Here is an 18,025-nt window from a genome sequence, read left to right as displayed (position 1 = left end):
CTGGACCAAGAGAGCCTGTCCCCGCCGGCGGAGGAAGGAAGGAGCCGCTGGCCAGCAGCTCCGTCGCTGAGAGCTCCGGGCAGCAGGCCCGCGGTTGTGCCGTCAGTCTGAGAGTGTTTCTGACGGGAAAAAGGTTAAGAGGAAAAGGAGAGAAAAATTTAACAAGGAGAAAAAGCAGAGGGAAAGAACAAACAATAAAGAGAAATCAAGACAGAAAATAAAAGGAGGTACAGAGCAGAGCAGGGTCCCGGCCGGATCGCTCAGTGGGACAGAGCGTCGTCCGGATGGATACGCCAAGGTGGCGGGTTCGATCCCTGGTCAGGGCACACACGAGAAGCAACCAGTGGAACAATAAATTGATGCCTCTCTCTCTCTCAAATGAATTAAAAAAAAAGAGCCCGGGCTGGTGTAGCTCAGTGGGCTGGGTGTTGCCCTGCAAACTGAAAGGTCACCAATTCGATTCCTGGTCAGGGCATGTGCCTGGGTTGCAGGTTCGGGACACACGTGAGAGGCGACCAATCGATGTTTCTCTCTCTCTCCCCTTCTCTTCCCCCCACTCTAAAAATAAATAAATCTTTAAAAAATTTTTTTAAAAAGAAAAAAATGGAAAGAGAAAGAATTTGATTCGCCAGTTATTTGCCTGGAGGCAGGACTGAGGGGCTTCTAACAAAATAATGACATGTGCTCCCCAGGCCACCAACGTCTCCATAGACCAGACACATGAAAATGACACGTGACAAGTGACCCCCTCGTGTCTGCAGGAGGAGGGCAAGCGCAGTGTGCAAGCAGGCAGGCAGACTCTGGCCAGCTCGCTGTCTGTCCCTGAGCCCTTCACACCGCGGGGACACGGCCGTTTATGCAGCGCTGCCAGGAAAACAGGCCGGGGCACACCTCTGGCTGGGAGGGGTGCCTGCTTGCCCCAGGGGCATTTCTGTGACCCAAGTTCCCCAGCAAGAGCTCGGTGTCCTTGAGCAGCCTCGCAAACGCCGAAGGACGTCCTGCGGTTCTCTGTCCGGCATGGGAAGCGGGTCCTGGGCTCCCCGGTGGGTATGGAGCCTTGGGCAGAGGGGCAGGACCGGAGGGGCCCAGGCCGAGCCCCAGGCCACGGTGGGGCCCCTGGACATGTGGCCCGGAAGACTCACCATCGCATAGTAGTTGCTGTTCACCATCAGTGGCCCCCGGCCCCGGAGGTAGATGTACTCCTCCCACCAGTCGCTCACCTGTTGGCGCAAACACACGAGCTCAGCGAGACTGACGCGGGCCCGCGGCGGGGCGGGGCGCACTTAGTGCAAGAAAATGGGACGTGGAAAATGGGTTTTCTTAAAGTCACGACATAGCTTGAGGTAGGTCACCTTCATTTCTCAGGTGGTTTAAAAAAAAGACTCAACGGAGAAGAGCGACCGGCATCTGAAGGCCGGCATTTCTTAACGATCGATACCATCCCCAGCTGCGCCGCAGCGCCACTCCCGGCCCCCCGCTGGCTACGTCCGGGTCACAGGTAGCACCTCTCTTCCACGTCAGCTGCTCCTCAAAACCCAGACTCCCACCCGCACCCGGGTTCGCCTGCCAAATGTCCCCTCTCAAGGAACTAGTCAGTGTCCTCATACAAAGAATTCCATCGAGAAGAACCGTGTGCGTCCGCTTACGTAATTGGTAGCCCACCAGGACTTTAACTTCAGGTACCACTGCAGTTTTGGCCCGAGGTTGACAGCAAAATCTTCGGCGAGAGCTGTCATCCGCTTGAAGTCGGCTTCCTTCATAAGAGGCCTCACCGACTCCAGATACTGGGGTCAACAAGAAACACACAAGCCAGGTTGAAACACATCGTGTCCTTAGAAAAAAATTAAACACAGCGAAGAGATGCGAAAGTCTCCCCCCGCGTTGGTTTGCTACTCCTCACACCAGCCGGCTGACCCCAACGCTACAGGACGTTCTGGGTGACTAATAATTAAACAATTAGGCCCCTTCATCCTCGGTAGCCTACCCGCTCTCCCCTGACCCTGCGTCACCACGAAATCACCAAAGTGACCGCCAGCCGACCAAGGTCCCAGTTTAGTGAACAAGGAAATTTCAGGGGGGGGCCCCCTCATCGGGCCCGTGACGAGAGCTCCGTTCTCACCTTGGCTGCAATGACCGACCACGTGCGATGACACAGGAGCACTCAGTGCTCGGGACAGCAGGGTGGGAGGGAGGAGCCGGGAAACGGCAGGGGACGGGGACCAGCCTGCCACTGCCAGGCCAAGGCCGGGTCTCCAGGTCCAGGATTTTCACAACATTGTGACTGTACTTAATGCCACAGAACTGTCCCCTTTCAAATGGCTAACATGATCATTTTGACATTATACATATACTAGCCACAGTTTAATACTATTAGTAAAGGAACCCAGCAAAACCACTGACTTTGGACACTTGGTGTGAATTTGGATGGTATGTGAATATTATCTCGATAAAGCTGTTTAAAAAATTTGCCAAGTGGTTTCTCTATCAAATATGATGCCTTTTACCAAATCACCTAAGATGTACTGATACGTCAGGGAAAATGACCTCCTAGAATCGCCCTCGAGGTACCGCTGGAAGCTAACACGTCCAAGTGATGGCAGATTAACTGACAACCGTCATTAAGCCATAAACCGCAATCCCACGGATGCCTGGCATTTCCACGTGGGCGCTGCAGGGGGCTCGCGGCCACACCCACCCTGTTCACGGTGTCTTTCACGGCAGGGACAGGCAGGCGTGGTAGGGACGTCTGGAAACTGTACAACATGGGCTTTCGGCCTGAAAACACCTTGACCATACCCTGAAAAAAAAAAAGTAGATTACACAAGTTGAGACGATGCTGAAGACCTGAAACCAGCTGTCAATGGGCTCCGGCTTTCCGTTTTCTTGCTGGTTTCTCTTTCCTCCAGTCCATTTCTGCCCCTGTCCTCGCAGGCCCCAGCAAAGGAGCAGGAGCCCCAAATAACAGCCAGGCCAAGTGACAGCCCAGGTCTGACAGGCACTTTGAGGTGTCCCGCCCAGCCCCGCCCACCCCCGCCGTGGCGGTCTGACTGCCCTGCTGCTCGTGGGGCGAGTTCACCCACCCACCCCTGCGGGGCCCAGAGCCTCGAGCTGAGGCGCCCGGACCTCACGCCAAGCCCAGAGGCAGCGTGCCCCTTTGGTCATCGCCAAGCGTCGCGGACCGCACACTTGCCCGCGCTGGCCCTTGCTTTAGGCTGCAATGGTCGGAACTTGGCGTAACAACTGGTCATCTCATGCTGACCAGACCTCAGGAATTTCTAGGGTTCACGAGGTGTGTGCGTGCGTCGGGGGCGGGGGGATTCTTGGTGAAGGGCGCTGGGACCCAACTGGCCATCAGCCCTGAGTGCCCCCGAGGGCACGTCACTTGTTTTGAGACGCCTGGGAAACCGTCTCTGCCTGCGTCTGCTCTGGGTGTTCCGTTCTGCCTCTCGGGCGATCAGAGACGTAATCCAAGAGAGCGCGGAGGTCAGCTGGGGAAAGGCGGATGGGCAGGGGCGCGCAGTGGGCTCGCGCGCAGGGGTGTGCGGGGCGCCGGGCACCAAGCCTCACTTCCATGAAATAAACAATTCCGGGGGCCTACTGTGCAACCGAGGGCCTCAGACCAAAGGAGAAACGGGGACGCGAGGAAACTTATGGGGACACTCCGGGGGGATGCTACGCCTGCGTCGCTGACAGTGGCGACGGCTTCCCAGGCGTCGGCTTTGCCACACACACCACAAACTGCGCCGGTGTCGCCGGTCCTGTGCGCTTCCCTCATGCGCCTAGAAAACCGCCCGCCCGCACGCGCTCCATTACCATCCAGATCCTGGTGGCGCGGCTCAGCTTGCCGTGCTCGGCGAATATCCAGCCGTGGTAGGACAGCAGCACCTTCAGGGAGTAGCGCATGGTGAAGATCAGGGCCACCCACAGGCCTGTGCCGAACAGCACACCGCTGACCACGTTCTTCGTCTGGCTGGACATGCAGCCCCTGCCGCAGCAACGGGACAAGCAGGGAACGTGTGAGCGAGCCAAAGAGGCCGCGGGGACGGCCCCGCACGACGCCGGGCACCACACGCCGCAGCGGCCTCCCGTTGACGCTGACGCGCCGTCGGACCCAGGGTCGGGAACCGGAGTCTGCCCGACGGGAGAGGACACCGTGGAGGCTTGGGCATTTTCCTTCTCGCCTCAACAGGAACCCCCACCCCGCCTGCTTCTGGGATCCTCAAAACCAGCCAAGACTGATTTGTGTAACGAGGGAAAATGCACCACATCCTCCTGGGTCTGGGGAGGAAGACAGAGGTGACACGGGAGGCAGTGACCTGCCCCGGAGGACGACGCCCAGCCGGCCCCGCCCCGTCCCTCATCACGGTTCTCCCACGAGCCTTTGGACGCTGCTGTTGCAGGAGACTCAGGCCATTTGACAAAACTACGACCTCAGCTATTCACAGCAAGCGAGCTTGTGTTTCGGGGAGGCGGGCATGTTTACCATGCTACACGAAGAAACAGACCATATAAAATGATCTTCTAAACAATAAAGACAGTGTTTTCACGTGCTGAGGAAAGCGACCAATTTTATGGCATATCTGCGACGAGGAGAAACGCAGCCGACCACGCATCTTTGTGGTTTTGCTTTCAGTTTCAGTTGTTTTGAGAACCACAAGGTATTTACAAAATAAAAACTAAGTGTGCTTCAAGTTACTAAAACGACCAATATGCAACATGAAGGCATCTCCAGTATTTAGACACCAGCAACTGAGCGTTTCCTAGCACTTAAAGTGGCGCACAAACACCTCTTCCAGGTCCAGTGTGTTTGCTTTTTCAAAACGTGTCGTTCTAGAACCTGTCAAATTTTGAGTTCAAGTTGAACTGTGGCCTCTACTCAAAACCTATCCGTTCATTTTCCACAGCCTCGTCTACAAGCAGGCTGGGGAGCAGGGGTGCAAGGACCTGTCTCTGAGCTGATCTTCGTTTCAGACAACTGAGGGTGACATCACCGAAGGAAAAAGACATCCATACTCACTCGATGCACAAAAATCATAGGGTATTTCAGCATTAACAAATAAATGACACATTCAGGATTTTTTAAGCATAAACACAGAACATGAGCAAAAAGAGCTCCTCGTAAAGAACACGTTCCTTCTGAGGCTACGTGGAGGGGTTCACACAGGCCGCGCGGATGCCTGTGCATCCGCACCCCCCTCCCCCGGGAGACAGCCCCAGAATGGCCCCTAACCTGGCTTTTCTACATTTGGGACAGGGGTGGCCCAGTTACCACAACTGGCTTAGAGGGACAAAGGCACAAGTCTTATAAAGACCCAGCTTAAAAGGGCTTGAAATAGCCAACACTTCTAAATATAATCCAGTGTTAAGAGGCAGCCCACAGCCGAGAGGAAGTTAGAAATCTGTGTTAAACCCACGCAGCCTGAAAAGCAGGTAGGAACAGCACAGCCTTCAGGCCAAGCCGTCTGCGGGGGGTGGGCCAGTGCCCCCGGGGGACGAAAGGAGGGGGCCAGGGACCGGAGCGGTGAGCGTGAGCAAGGCGAGGGCCGCCGGGCTGCAGGCGCGCCAGGGCATCTGGCACATCGGGGGCGGGCCCACTTCTACCCCAGTAACGGGGGGGGTTTTTACCCTGGGCCTCACGGATGCTTATAAAGGCACGAGCCAGCATTCCCGGGGCAGCTTAAGACTGTGGGTGAGTGAGCTGCCGTCAAGACCCAGGGCTGCTGAAAGGATAATTCTCACATCCAAAGGCCAGCAAGGTGCTGTGTATGCAAAGGCCCCAAGCTCCTGTGTCGCTCAGGCCAGACCCCAGCGCCACAGACCCAGCCTGGGAGCTGGGGCGCACACGGGCTGTATCTCGTCCCTAAGGACTCCAGTCCCACCCGCAACTCCTGGCCCCAAAACGCAGCCCAGCTGTGGCATGAGGACGTGGGGGCTATCATCCCGCTGGGAACGGCCCGAGACGGTCAGGGGCTGCGGGAGTCTGAACACCAGTCCCCGCCTCGCTCGGGATGAGAGCAGACAGGACAGCAAGGGCCAAAGCCTCACACTGAGTCCGGGACCGAACAGTCGCTCCACTGGGAAGACACGGGTATCAGCAACCAAGGCAAAGAAAGTAACTCCCTGGGGGCTTGGATGCCGAAGGAGTCCTTACGTGGTGTCGAGGGTCCGACTGATCTTCGCGATGATCCCCAGCGAGGGGTCGATCTTGGCGTACATGGTGGACATCACGCCCACCACCACGATGAGCCAGCTGGAGGGGCTGGCCGGGTACACGCCGGTGATGATGCCATTCTGAAAGGAGATGCGCCGCGAGTGAGCAGCGTCGCCCCCGCCCCTGGCAGAGTCAGGGCGCCCCCGCATGGGGGGCTGCGAGGGGTCGGGCAGTGGGGGGAGGTGCTTGCAGCGCTGGCCCCGGCCTCGCTTCTGTGAATCTCCGACAGCGCCAGCGCCTGCCTCCCCCACAGCTGCCCGGCGCCTCCCCTCCTTCGGCTGCGGAGCCCAAACCCTCCCTTAAACAGGTTCCCTGAGGGACCCCGGACGTTAGAAGAAAGACCAGTTCAACACACAGGTTTGTGAGCTCCACCAGACTGATGAATGACACCTGGGGGGGGGGGACATCACTGAGCCACCAGGAAGTCCTCGTCCGGACCTCTACGCCTGCCAGGCCCAGACCCTCCCCCCGCCCCCCCCGCCCCCCCTCCCCCCCGGCCAAGGAGCTGCTTCACCCTGGAGTATGTACTGGGGACTGCGCTGTAAGATGCTTGTCACTCCCTCCCCCCAGCCAAAAAGAAGGGGGTTGGAGGACAATGAATCAAAATTGGCAACATGTTGACAGTGGAGGAAACTGGGAGCCAAGCCCTGTGCCTCTTACTTTTCTATCTGTTTCAAAACTTCCAAGTAAAACAAAGTCTTACTGAAGCCACTAATAAAAGAGCAATTTGACGAAGACAGTGGGTTAAAACCCTCTCGGAGCGCCCAGGCCGGGCGGCTGGCTCAGCAGGCTGGGTGGGCACCGTCCCGCAGAGGCCAAGGTCGCCTGCCCGGTTCCCGAGCGGGCGCAGGCCTGGGCTGGGGGCCGGCCCCTGCCGGGGGGCCGCCAAAAGGCAACCGGTTTCTCTCTTTCTCCCTCCCTTCCCCTCTCTCTAAAAATAAATTTATAAAACCTTTAAAATAAGTAAATAAAATAAAAAACACCCAAAGCTTTGTCTGCTTTCTTGAGAAGATACCTGTGCCCTAGGCGTTGTTTCCACTGGGTTTCCCGTTGACGGGAAGGAAGAGATTTTAAAAGGGGGACGCGAAATTAACGTCGAGGGAGGAAGGTTCTGGATAAAGTGCCCTCCCCCTGCAGCTGCTCTGACAGCCCCCGCGCACCCCCTCAGAGCGGTTACCGGGCCCTCTAAGAGGCCCGGGCTGTGGGCAGCCCCACCCTGCCTCACATCCCGTACCCTCCTATCTATCGGGCTTCCTTCCCGGCGCGAAGACAAGGCCTTCAACGCCAGGCGCGTTGCCACTGGGCTGAGATGGCGGCCACCCCTCTGCCCCTCAGCTTGCACTTCCCACTGTTTGGAGGAGCCCTCCCAAGGCTGCAGGCAACCTTCGCTTCCCCCGTAGGGGGCGCCCTGCTTCACTTGTGGTGCCCATCAGTGGACAGGCCCCCGGATTAGCCCAGGGACCCCTGTCCAGCCAGGCCCACCTCCGATGTCGCTGCTATCGCCTACTGCAGCTCCTGGGCCCTCCGCTACCCTCTGGATGGGAAAATGAGAGGAAAAATACCAACTCTGTGATCTACTCCTGGGCGGTGGGAGGCGGGGGGGCGATTCCCTTTTGATGCCCTTTGATCCTGCTTGAATTTTAAAAATAAGCTGAATTTTAAAAAAATACGTGCTTAAAATAGTGAATACCATATTTTGCGGAGTATAATGCGTCCCCGTGGATACCGTGCTCCTACATTTTTGGCCCAACTTTCAGGGAAAAAAACCTTTCATCTTAATTTTTTAAATTGAATCTTTAATTTATATATAAAACTGATCATCGTATTCCAGGGTATTACTTTGCACACAGATATCATTATTGCTTTCTAGAGTTACACTTTTAACGCATGAGCATAAATAAAAGAATTAAAAACATTTATATAGCTATGGAATTCGTACTACCTGTGCATAATGCACATCCTTACTTTCCCCTCAAAAATGTGGGCAAAAAAGTGCGCATTATACAAGGTGAAACACGGTAAATTTCCTCTCAGGTACACAGAGCTGAGAATGTGTGACGGTATACGTGAATTTATGTGCCTACGTGCCAATGTTTGAATACTGAATCAGTGAGATACCTGTTTAATAGACTCACTGCGGTTCCACGCAGCTGGAAGACAACGCTGCTCCCAGAAGGGGAGCAGGGTTCTGGGCTTGGAGCAGGAGACGAGGGTTCTCGTCCTGATTCTGCCTCTCCTGAGCAGGCCACCCGCCCTCCCTGAGCCCCGACTTCTCACCTCCCCAACAGGGCACCCCACCAGCCTTCTGGGGTTTCTTCAAGAATTCAGTGAGCCAGTACACGTGAACATGCTTCATGAGCCTAACGTACCACAGAAGTACACACCGTGTGCCAACTACCACTCTGAAAACTTCAGCACACCCAGAGGACCGTGGTACTTGGTGTTCCAGGGAAAACGGGAAAGGTTTAAACAAGTATCTGCAAACCTTGAATCTAATGAACTTCTTTTTCCAGGAATGAAGTCCGGACAGGTAGATCTGCTTCAGGGCTTCATGGCTCAGCCGCAGGTCGATCCCGTCCGGAGTGACCGTGAACTGGAAGGCCACGGCTTGGTGAGCTTCCGCCATCGTCAGCGATCTGCTGGGGAGAGGGGGAGGCAGAATGACTCGCGGGGGGACGTCTTCCTGGATGTCAGAAAGACCCCTTAGACAGAAGTGTCATTTGGTCTGAATTTTAGCTTCTCTTCCCCGTTGAACGGATTTCACGTGTTTCATGCACACACCTGCTTTTGTGGAGAGAGGTGGCCCCACCCCGCGCCCGCCCAGCACTAAACAGCCAGTCGCTGCCTGTGCTTACAGGCCCTGGGTCCCCAGAGGGGTCCGGGAGCCGCCGGTCACCTGGGGGCCACGGATGCGTGCGCCGTGGTCCTGGGCCCTTCCCTTCAGGTGGGAACGTGGACGGACCCCACGCCTTGGCCTGTGGTGTGCGAGTGGCGGGCGCCTGGAACACCCACTGCAGGCCCCTGACAGCCAGCCGGCCGGAGCCGGCCTTCCGCTTCGGAGGCCACGGCTGAACTCAGCCTCCGAGCACTCTCGCCCAGCCCGGGTGGGGCCCCAGGGACCAGCTGCCGCTGCAAAGGACAGCACGCTCCACCGGAGCGGCTTCGGGATCTACAGTACGCCCTTCGTCCCCGTCACCCCGGCTCCTGTCTGCTTCCTCCTGTCCTTCCAGGGACATGCGGCCCCGAGGAGCCGCCACCTCTTCCCGCACGGCCGCCGCCACCTCCGCCAACCTCTCTGACCCTTCTGAAGGGGAGCAGGCGCCCGTTCCATCTCCTCCCGACTGTGTGGACGCAGAGCACCGCGTGGACGAAAAGGCAGCTGAGAGGGGAAAACCTGCCGCGAACCCTCACAAAAATCTCCAGCTGCATGGCGGTGTTTTCTAGGCACACGCAGCTCTTCCCATGTTTCCCCACTGAAGCCCATCACGCGCAGAGCGGAGACTGATCCCAGAGATGCCCAGTGGCAGAGGTCAGCGAGCCCGCTCCGCTCCGCTCCGATCAGAGCGCGCGACGCCCCAGGAGGTCCTGGGGGGCGCCCAGCTTTTATTCGTTTGCTCATTCAACTAGTGCTTGGGGCCTGCCCTCTCTGTGAAGCCATGGGGGTATCGAGACACCGGCAAGAAAGTCCCCTTGTCCTCAGACAGGGAAGCAGAGAGGAGAGGGGGCGCTGGAGGGGGCCTCATGCCCAGAGGAAGGGTCAGCCTGAAGGCAGACCTGCGCAAGGACTCCCGGTGGAGGTCAAGGGCAGGGTGGCTGGGGGCAGGCCTGATGGCGAAAGGTTAAAGGCAGGCGGGTGGGGTCAAGGGCAGGCAGCTGGGCTGTGTGCTAAGGGCGACAGGAATGTCCCAAGGGCTTTGAGGCGGCTGTACCTGCTACTGTTCTGTTCTGAGACAACCCCGCTCTGGCTGCCACAGGGGGTGGGGTGGGCCGAGGGAGCAACACCCAGAAGCTGCAGGTGTTCCAGGGGAGAGGGGCCCAGAGTGGGGACAGTGGGGACAGTGGGGACAGGAGGCTGGCCCTCCCCAGGCCAGCTTCAGAGGCTCTCCAGGGCTTCAGGCCTGAGCCACCCGTGCTGGCAGGGGAGAGTCTCAGCACAGGAGAGCGGCCGGGCCCGGAGCCCCGCCACGCTGGGGTCCTCGCCCGGATCTGCCCTCGGGCCTGAGCGGCCAGCCCCCTCAGACTCTTCACCTCTTCACACCAGAAGTGACCAGGGGCAGAGGGGGAGGCTGGGCTGGGCTGGGCACACCGGCGACACCAGCACAGAGCCGGAGCAGTTCTGCTCGCAGGGTTTGGGGGGGGAACACGCAACAACAGCAGCCACAAAATGGTGTGACCTTAGCCTAGTGCAATCAGCAAGCATTCCAGAACATACACATACAATTTAGCAGGCATGGCACAAGCTGCCGGAGCCTGGCCAATTTTGAAGACACAGATCCGGGCTTTGAAAGCGGCCAGCTCTCTAAGCAAAGGTTTGCCGCAAATACTTTAGAATAGTGGAGATGGCACCCAGACACAGTGCTCTGGATGTATTTCTCGAGAAGTGCCCAAGGGGTTCTCCCAGAGCCTCCCGCTAACTCCGCCCCACCCCGCCCCTCCCCCCTCCCCCCATCAAAGCCTTCAGGGTGACCCAAGGCAGGATTCCGGGCAGTGTGCATCACGGTGAATAAAGTTACGTGATCTCTCAAGAACACAAAAGGATTATCAACGGCAGTTGATTAAACACATAGTGTTCGCAGCCAATTCTATGCGACAGCACGTGCGGACGTTTGCTCAGGAACCAAACCGCTGCCGGGCAGATGGAGAGAGGCCGAGACCCCCAAGGCCTCCTCTGGCCTTGTCAGAACGCTCTGAATTAACTAAGGATTTGCTTATTTTGATTGGTTCAGCCTAAAAATGAAACACCAGAGTCCTCAATGCCCTGGAATGGATCACTGGCTGCTCTCGGTTTGCAGGGGCCAAGACGGCTGTCCCGGGCCACTGCTCGCGCCTGGGGCTGTGAGCAGCAATCAGCGAACTGCACGTCCCCAAGGCCCGAAAACCTCGCAGAGCAAATCTAACGAGCTCTCACGCCTCCCAGTCCTGGCGCTCCAGCCCCGTGGGTGTGCGCCCACACCTATAACTGGAACGCCGCTCCCTTGGGCCACGCCACGCCTGCCAGCATGGCTGTGACCCACAAGCCGATGATGAGGGCCGGCGAGGGGCTGGAGAAACCAGAGTCGGCACCGCCGCCGGGGGCGCGCAAACAGGGAGCCCCTGTGGAAAACGGCTGGGCCGCGCCGCGCAACCTTAGCACGGAGGCACCCCATGACCCCGCAGTCCCACCCTGGGCGTGTGCCCAAGAGACCCGGAAACACGTCCACCCTAGACCGTGTGCCCCGGTGTCCACAGCGGCGTTACTCGTAAGAGCCAGAAAAGTGGGAACATCCCAACATCCTGCTGTGACGGAGGGTGAGGGACGCGTGGCCCGCCCACAGACAAGGCAGGAGGCTCTGACACAAGCCACACCGTGGGTGACCCCAGGAAGCTCTCTGCTCTGGCCCAAAAGCCACACATGAAGGTCACGCCGCGTGTGGTTCCGTTTCTCTGAAACGTCCAGAACAGGCAAATCCACGGGGACAGAGGCAGAGTAGCGGTCCCCTAGGACTGGCGGGGATCGTCACTGGGAAGGGGCGGCTTCTTTGTGGGGTGACAACACTGTCTTCTAAAACTGACCGTGGCGATGGCCGCACATCCCTGTGACTGTACTAAACCCACTGCCGCGGCTACTCTAGCTGGGGGCTTATGTGGACAAGAATTATACTGCGATAGAGCCGTTCTAAAAAGACACTCACCACCTCATAACACCTAAGTGCTGTGTCCTCAACGCTTACGCACTAAAGGCTCCCTCCCCGAATACAGAATCCAGGTGGGCGGGCGGGTAGGCGGCCCGTCAGCCAATGGGCCGCTGTCGCTCCTCCCAGTCCCTGTCCTCGCTGCACTCACACCAAGGACACGCCTCCAAACAACTGTCACATCGAGGTGTGAAGGGCGGCGGTGGAATGGTTTCAGGTGTCATTTAACATTGTGGTTATTGGCAAGTTGTGGCTGCTATCTCTTAGCAATACACACTGGAATATTTACCAATGTGATTTTATGTTTTATCATGCCTGGGACTTGCTGCAGAACCTGGGGGAGGGGGACGGAGGGACAGAGGGACGGAGGGAGGGAGGGACAGAGGCGAAAACTGGTCACGGTGAGAACGGGCGGCTGGACGGGGGTCCGTCATGCCAGTCTCTCCCCTGCTGTGCGTTTCCGATCTTCTCCAATTTCTTAAAATACGTTCAGTGAAATCAAACACGTGTCCACAGCAGCCGGTGCCACCCCAGCTTCACACCTGGAGGGCGCATTTCAAAGCCCCGGACCCTCGGAGCGCTCCCGGGCCCACCTTCCAGGGGGCACCCAGGCCTCGCCTGCCGGCCATGTGGCTTCGCGGGGCTGCGGCATCCGAGATGTGGGAACACCTGCTGCTGGGCCCGCCCAGCCGACTACACCTGGTTCAACAGTGAAAGGAGAAGCGCACGGCGGCCGGCCAGGTGTGCTGCGCCCCCACCCCACCGTGCCGTGCGGGGGCTGCCACCGCTGCGCAGCTGCAGGGCGCGCACCCGGCTCCCGCCCGGACGTGGGTGCAGCCTCCCGCCCCTCGGCCTGCAGCAGCACCCGGAGCACCTGATGACAGCCGCCATCACGTCCCCAAGGCTGGCTGCAGCCCGGGGTCACTGGGCCAGAGGGCCCCAATGTCCCTAAAGCTAGGGACCTTCTCTTTAAATGGAAACACACAGCAAGGGTCAGCAGGTTAAGCCATCCACCCCACTCCTGCCTCCCTTGGACCCTAAAGAATGAAGGGCTCCCAGACCCGTCTGAAAACCCCCCGGCCAGAAGCAGAATGTGCCCGGCTTTGACTGATGCCCCCTGGCCAGCTGAAAGCCATCCTGTCCCTGTGGACGGGACACCTGCAGAGACAAACCCGTGAGGCGGCACGCGGAGCTGAGCAGGACAGGCTACTGGCACGGCCTCCCCACAGCGGGCAAATCCACCTGCCTGTGCCTGCTTCGCGTCCGCAGGGACTCAAAGCCTCTGGTCTGTTTGCTGTCATCCCTAGGAAGGTTTCAGCCTCCTGCTCAGCAGCTACCTCTGGATTCGCTGAAGCAACTTTCGACAGCAAATGATGAAATGGCAGAAGTTCTTCTTTCTAAGCGCTAGGTGTTAGTGCCTAGAGGTTTACCGGGGCAGGGGTGGCCACGGCAGCCTCTCTGCACAGAAGTTCTGAGACGCCGCGAAGCACACTGAAGACAGCGTGCTTTCCTATACCATGTTCCGGCTTTTTGACCAGCGAAACGGGCATTTGCGAGGGAACCTTAATTTCACACCAGGAGAACACTGTGAAGAACATGAGGCTTTCTTCAAGCAGGCTTTGGAGTGGGGGGTGGCTCCTGCTCCAGGTGGGAGAGGGGAGCAGCTGATAAACGTGCGGACAATCAGGGGTGATGAGGACCTTTATTATCCAGCAGGGCTGTCTGCTGTCCTTGCGTTTTATGTCGCGCGCTGGCCGCACACTTGGGGGGAACACGGCGCCCCCTGCGCGCCCCTCCTGGGGTGCGCGGACGCTGGGACTTGCCAGGCTGACCCGAGGCTGCCTTCTGCAGCTCCCCGCCCCCGCCGGCCTCCCCCAAGTCCCAGACCCCTGAGCCTGGGCACGGCTGTGAGTGCAGCGGGGCACGCCCACCCGCCGTGAGAGGGCGGGCCCTGGGGCCCGCGGTCAGGCCAGGCCGGGGTCTGGGTCCCGGCCGCCGATGCGGGATGGCTGGGAGGCCTCTCCTCTGCACCCCTTCAGCCTCCCAGGACGGCAGCAGAGGGCACAGCAAGGCCCCGAGGGTCAGGCGAGCAGTGTCCCCGCCGCATTCTGAGCTGGGGTCACCATCCTGCTTGCGGCCCCTCCGTACCTACAGGCCCTACCCCAGGCTTTAACGTCTTCTACCTGTGCACACAAGGCTCAGGGTCTCATGCATGTCTCCAGAGACGCTTAGAACGCGTCCACTGAGAATCTCGCCGCCTTTGCGCACCCTCTCCGCCCGCTCTCCTACTGTAACAGCAGCACCGCGGGCCAAGCCGGGCACCGACACTCCTCACTCCCGCATGGGAGGCGCCCGCCACACCTGCTGGCTTTGAGAAGTACGTGCCGCCCCCTCCACCATCCCTACTGGCTCTGTCCATCTGGGAGGAGAGACGTGGCTTCCCTGGGGACGAAGCTGCACAGCACGACCGCTGGGAACCATCCGCACAGACCGCGCACCTGCGCCCCCGGCTCTCAGGTGGCTCCAGGGGACAACGCGTGCGCTGGCGAGAAAAGCAGAGGAGGCCCTGGCTCGGGAGCTCAGCCGGCTGGGGAGTCGCCCCCAGAGCCCAGGCGGTAGGCGCCATCCCTGGGCAGGGCACATCCAAGAGTCAACCAGAGAATGCACCAACAAGTGGAACGACAAATCAAAAGGGAAAAAAAAAAGGAAAAGAAAGCAGAGAAGGGGAAAGAAACGTCCTAAAGAAGGAATGAGAAAATACAGACAGGAGAAAAGAGACCATAATCTCTTCCCAGTCTGTCACTGACCCCTCAGATCAACACGAGCAGCTCCTGGAGGAAACAGGGTGCTGCTCCCCCAGGTCTGGCTGGGGGCCGGGAGGCGGCCTCGGGGACCTAAGGCCACCTCTTGCGGACAGCATGCCGTGCGCTGCGCCTTTGCTGCCCTGCAGGCCACAAATCACTTCCGCCAATGGCACGGGGCGTCCCCACCTGACAGTGAGCTGGCACAGACCTCCGTGCCTGCAACACACCAGGCAGAGCAGGGAAACCAGGTGACTGTCACAAAGGCCACTGAGGAGGGCGACTCTCCACGGTCGGCACTTAGGGCTTAAGCGCCTTGCGCTAATCCGTTCTCAGGAAAACACACCAAGATCCAGAAGAGGCTCCAAGTGAGAACAAGGACCTGTTTATCATAGTTTTAAAAACTTCACATCTCTGCCCTGGCCAGGTACTCAGTTGGTTAGAGTGTCGTTCCTATACGCCAAGGTTGTGGGTTCGACCCCCAGTCAGCCGCATACAAGAACCAACCAGTGAATGCATAAATAAGTGGAATAACAAACCGATGTTTCTGTCTCTCCCTCCTTCCCTGCCTCCCTTCCTCTTTCTCTAAAAGATCAATTTAAAAAAAAAAAACTACACCTCCGTGCGGTTTTGGGGTTGGTCCCTACCCCTTCGCAAGTCCGCTGTCCAGGCCACCTCGCCAGCGCGCTGGCCACGAGGCCAGCCTGAGAGCCCCCGCCCACAGCCGCAAGGCCCCCCGCTCTCTCTTGCTCCCTCCTACCTGCCTGCTTCCTGCCCGGCCTGGAGCGCCCTCTTCCAGGGCCTGCTCAGGCGAGCCTTCCCACTGCAGACGAAGAGGCCAGGCATGTCGCACACAAACCTCCTCCAGCGCCTGACACAGGTGTGTGGGCGAGAAGAGGGGTCCGTGGACCTCACCGAGTGAGCCGGTCACAAATTCCTCGCCAGGCAGGTCATGGTCGGGGGCGGGGGCATATCACGCCCCAGGCATAGCACTTTTTAAATGATTTATTTTTTATTGATCGGAGAGAAGAACATGGATTTGTTCTGCTTGCTGATGCCCTCACTGGACGATCCCTGTGCATGACCGGACCAGGGGTCAAGCCCACAACCCGGTGCATCAGGCCGCCGCCCTCGCCCCCCGCCCGGCCAGGGCCAGGCACACAGCTTTTTAGTAAAAAGTTTGTCTATTTTTTTTTTTTTGAGTTGTTTCTTCTCCACTTGTTAAGAAGCGCAGAGAACTTCTCTGTAACACTACCAGCTTTGTCCTTTTTTAAGTGTTTTTAATTGTATTGATTTTAGAGAGAGAGGAAAGAGGGGAGACAGAGAAAGAAGGGTTTCTTTTTGCCCAACTCAAGCCCTGTCCATGGTCTCTGTGTATCTGGGTTAACACGTCTTTGACATAAGCCATAACTGTCCCCGGGAGAGCACGTGATCTCGTTAACCACGCTCACAGGTGCGTGGGCCTCTCTGCAGCCAGGAGCGGGCTCCGCCGCCGGAAGCGACAGGCTCCAGTCCCTCTGCACCACCCCTGGAATCGGACCGCGCCTCGACTTCCTCCCTCCCCCGTCTAATCGCAGATGCCCCAGAGCGGCTGGGGAAGGAGCGGTCCCGTCTCCGGTGTCTGAGATCTCGCTCCCCGGCCTGCGCCTGCAGATTGGTTCAAACAAACTCATAAAAATTCGCTGGGGGTGTGGCTGTTTCTTACCTCGACAGACTCCACATTCCCAAAACACAAGAATTCCACCTGTGACACCTGGCAGGGCCGCCTGTCCTGCCAGCCAATGACGGCCACTTGTATACGACCCTCTCCATCCTCCCCCCCCACGTCAGTTCTCCGCTGCCCCAGGTCACACGTGTGAGTCAGGCCACGGGCCCCCAGGCCGCTCTCCAACACCAAATGCCAAACGACAGGCTGGGAAGGAAATGCTGCCTCATCCTGCTCAGCTCCCTTAAGATTCCCTTCCACTGGAAGGCTCCGCCTGATGCCTCCCGCTCAAATCCCGGCCCATCACTGGGTCTGTCCTGTGTTTTGCAAACGGGGCACCTTTGTCTTGCTGTCCACTATCAATTCCTTTTCACCTAAAACCTTCCGCCACAGAGGCAAGCAGCCTGTAACTCCTACCGCTGGCCCAGAAGCAAGAAGCCATTCAAAAGGTGTGTCTCGGTCCTGCCAGGAGAAGAACAGGCGCTGGGCCTCCGGCAGACCGAGGTGACGCTGTCCCTGCCCCAGGTCCTCTATGGCGAAGGAAAAGAAGTAAAAGGTTATTAAAGCAAAGGGTGATGTCGGAGTTCAAAGTGTGCCCAGGTGGAGGTGTGGAGCTCACCTCTGAACAATAAAACAATGAAGCTTGCCATGGGGCAACGGCAGGCTGCCAAGAAGACAGTCTTTATAGTAACTGAAATATAAAAATGTGTGGTCAGGAGTCTTTCAACACAGCCTTGAAAACTGACACATAAGGAGAGAGGTAAGCGGCAGGTGGGTAGGTAAGTGGGCGGACAGGTGAGGCACAGATTTTGTGCTGTTAGCAATGAAGATACAAATACTCTTTCTACCAAACTCTTTGGCATATGCCGGATAATGAAATGACATTTCACCTGCATTAGCCTATCTACTGCCCACTAGAACCCTAGGAAGTGGGTACTTTTTAAAAAAATTTTTATTTATTGATTTGAGAGAGAGAGAGAGAGGAAAGGAGGGGGAGAAAGAGAGGGAAACATCCATTTGTTGTTCCCCTGCTTCGTGCATCACTGGTTCATTCTTATGTGTGCCCTGACCCGGGATCAAACCAGCAACCTTGCTGTATCAGGACAACGCTCTGACCCCCTGAGCTACCCGGCCAGGGCTGAAGTGGGTACTGCTGTTACCCCATTTGCTAGGCCTGACTGTCAAGAAACTTGCCCAAGGTCACAGGCGGCACACAGCAGAGCAGGGGACCAGCCTCGGGTCCAACTCCGAAACGCACGTTCCGACCTACCAGGCGAAGGGATAAGTACGCCACGTGAGAAAATGCCACTTAAGCTTCCTGAAGTTACAGCAAAGATATAAACTGAGGTCACCCCGTTGGAACCAAAAGGACGTGATTGCAGCCGGCAATAAAACTACAGTAACTACAGACACGGCA

At 57.9% G+C, this 18,025-nt stretch overlaps 1 protein-coding gene across 3 annotated transcripts in view; it reads right to left on the bottom strand.

The window, feature by feature from the left end:
- Window positions 1–18,025, bottom strand: part of CPT1A (carnitine palmitoyltransferase 1A) — a 52,572-nt gene that overhangs the window by 22,690 nt on the left and 11,857 nt on the right. For 2 of the 3 annotated variants that reach the window (XM_054570770.1, XM_054570769.1), the window contains exons 3-8: window positions 8,697–8,847; window positions 6,152–6,291; window positions 3,814–3,985; window positions 2,696–2,797; window positions 1,647–1,784; window positions 1,143–1,220 (exon numbers count right to left, since the gene is read on the bottom strand). In XM_054570770.1, the coding sequence (XP_054426745.1) occupies window positions 1,143–1,220; window positions 1,647–1,784; window positions 2,696–2,797; window positions 3,814–3,985; window positions 6,152–6,291; window positions 8,697–8,837 (771 nt within the window). In that variant the 5' untranslated portion in view covers window positions 8,838–8,847. Of the gene's footprint in view, window positions 1–1,142; window positions 1,221–1,646; window positions 1,785–2,695; window positions 2,798–3,813; window positions 3,986–6,151; window positions 6,292–8,696; window positions 8,851–18,025 lie in introns of all 3 variants that reach the window. The other variant, XM_054570771.1, reaches the window with a different exon arrangement.

Source organism: Pteronotus mesoamericanus, unplaced genomic scaffold (assembly GCF_021234165.1).
Source record: "Pteronotus mesoamericanus isolate MK-2021 breed Mesoamerican mustached bat unplaced genomic scaffold, CSHL_Meso_final contig_214, whole genome shotgun sequence".
Classification (NCBI taxonomy): domain Eukaryota; kingdom Metazoa; phylum Chordata; class Mammalia; order Chiroptera; family Mormoopidae; genus Pteronotus; species Pteronotus mesoamericanus.
Note: the sequence above shows the minus strand (reverse complement) of the source record. Positions and strands in the feature narration are given on the sequence as shown.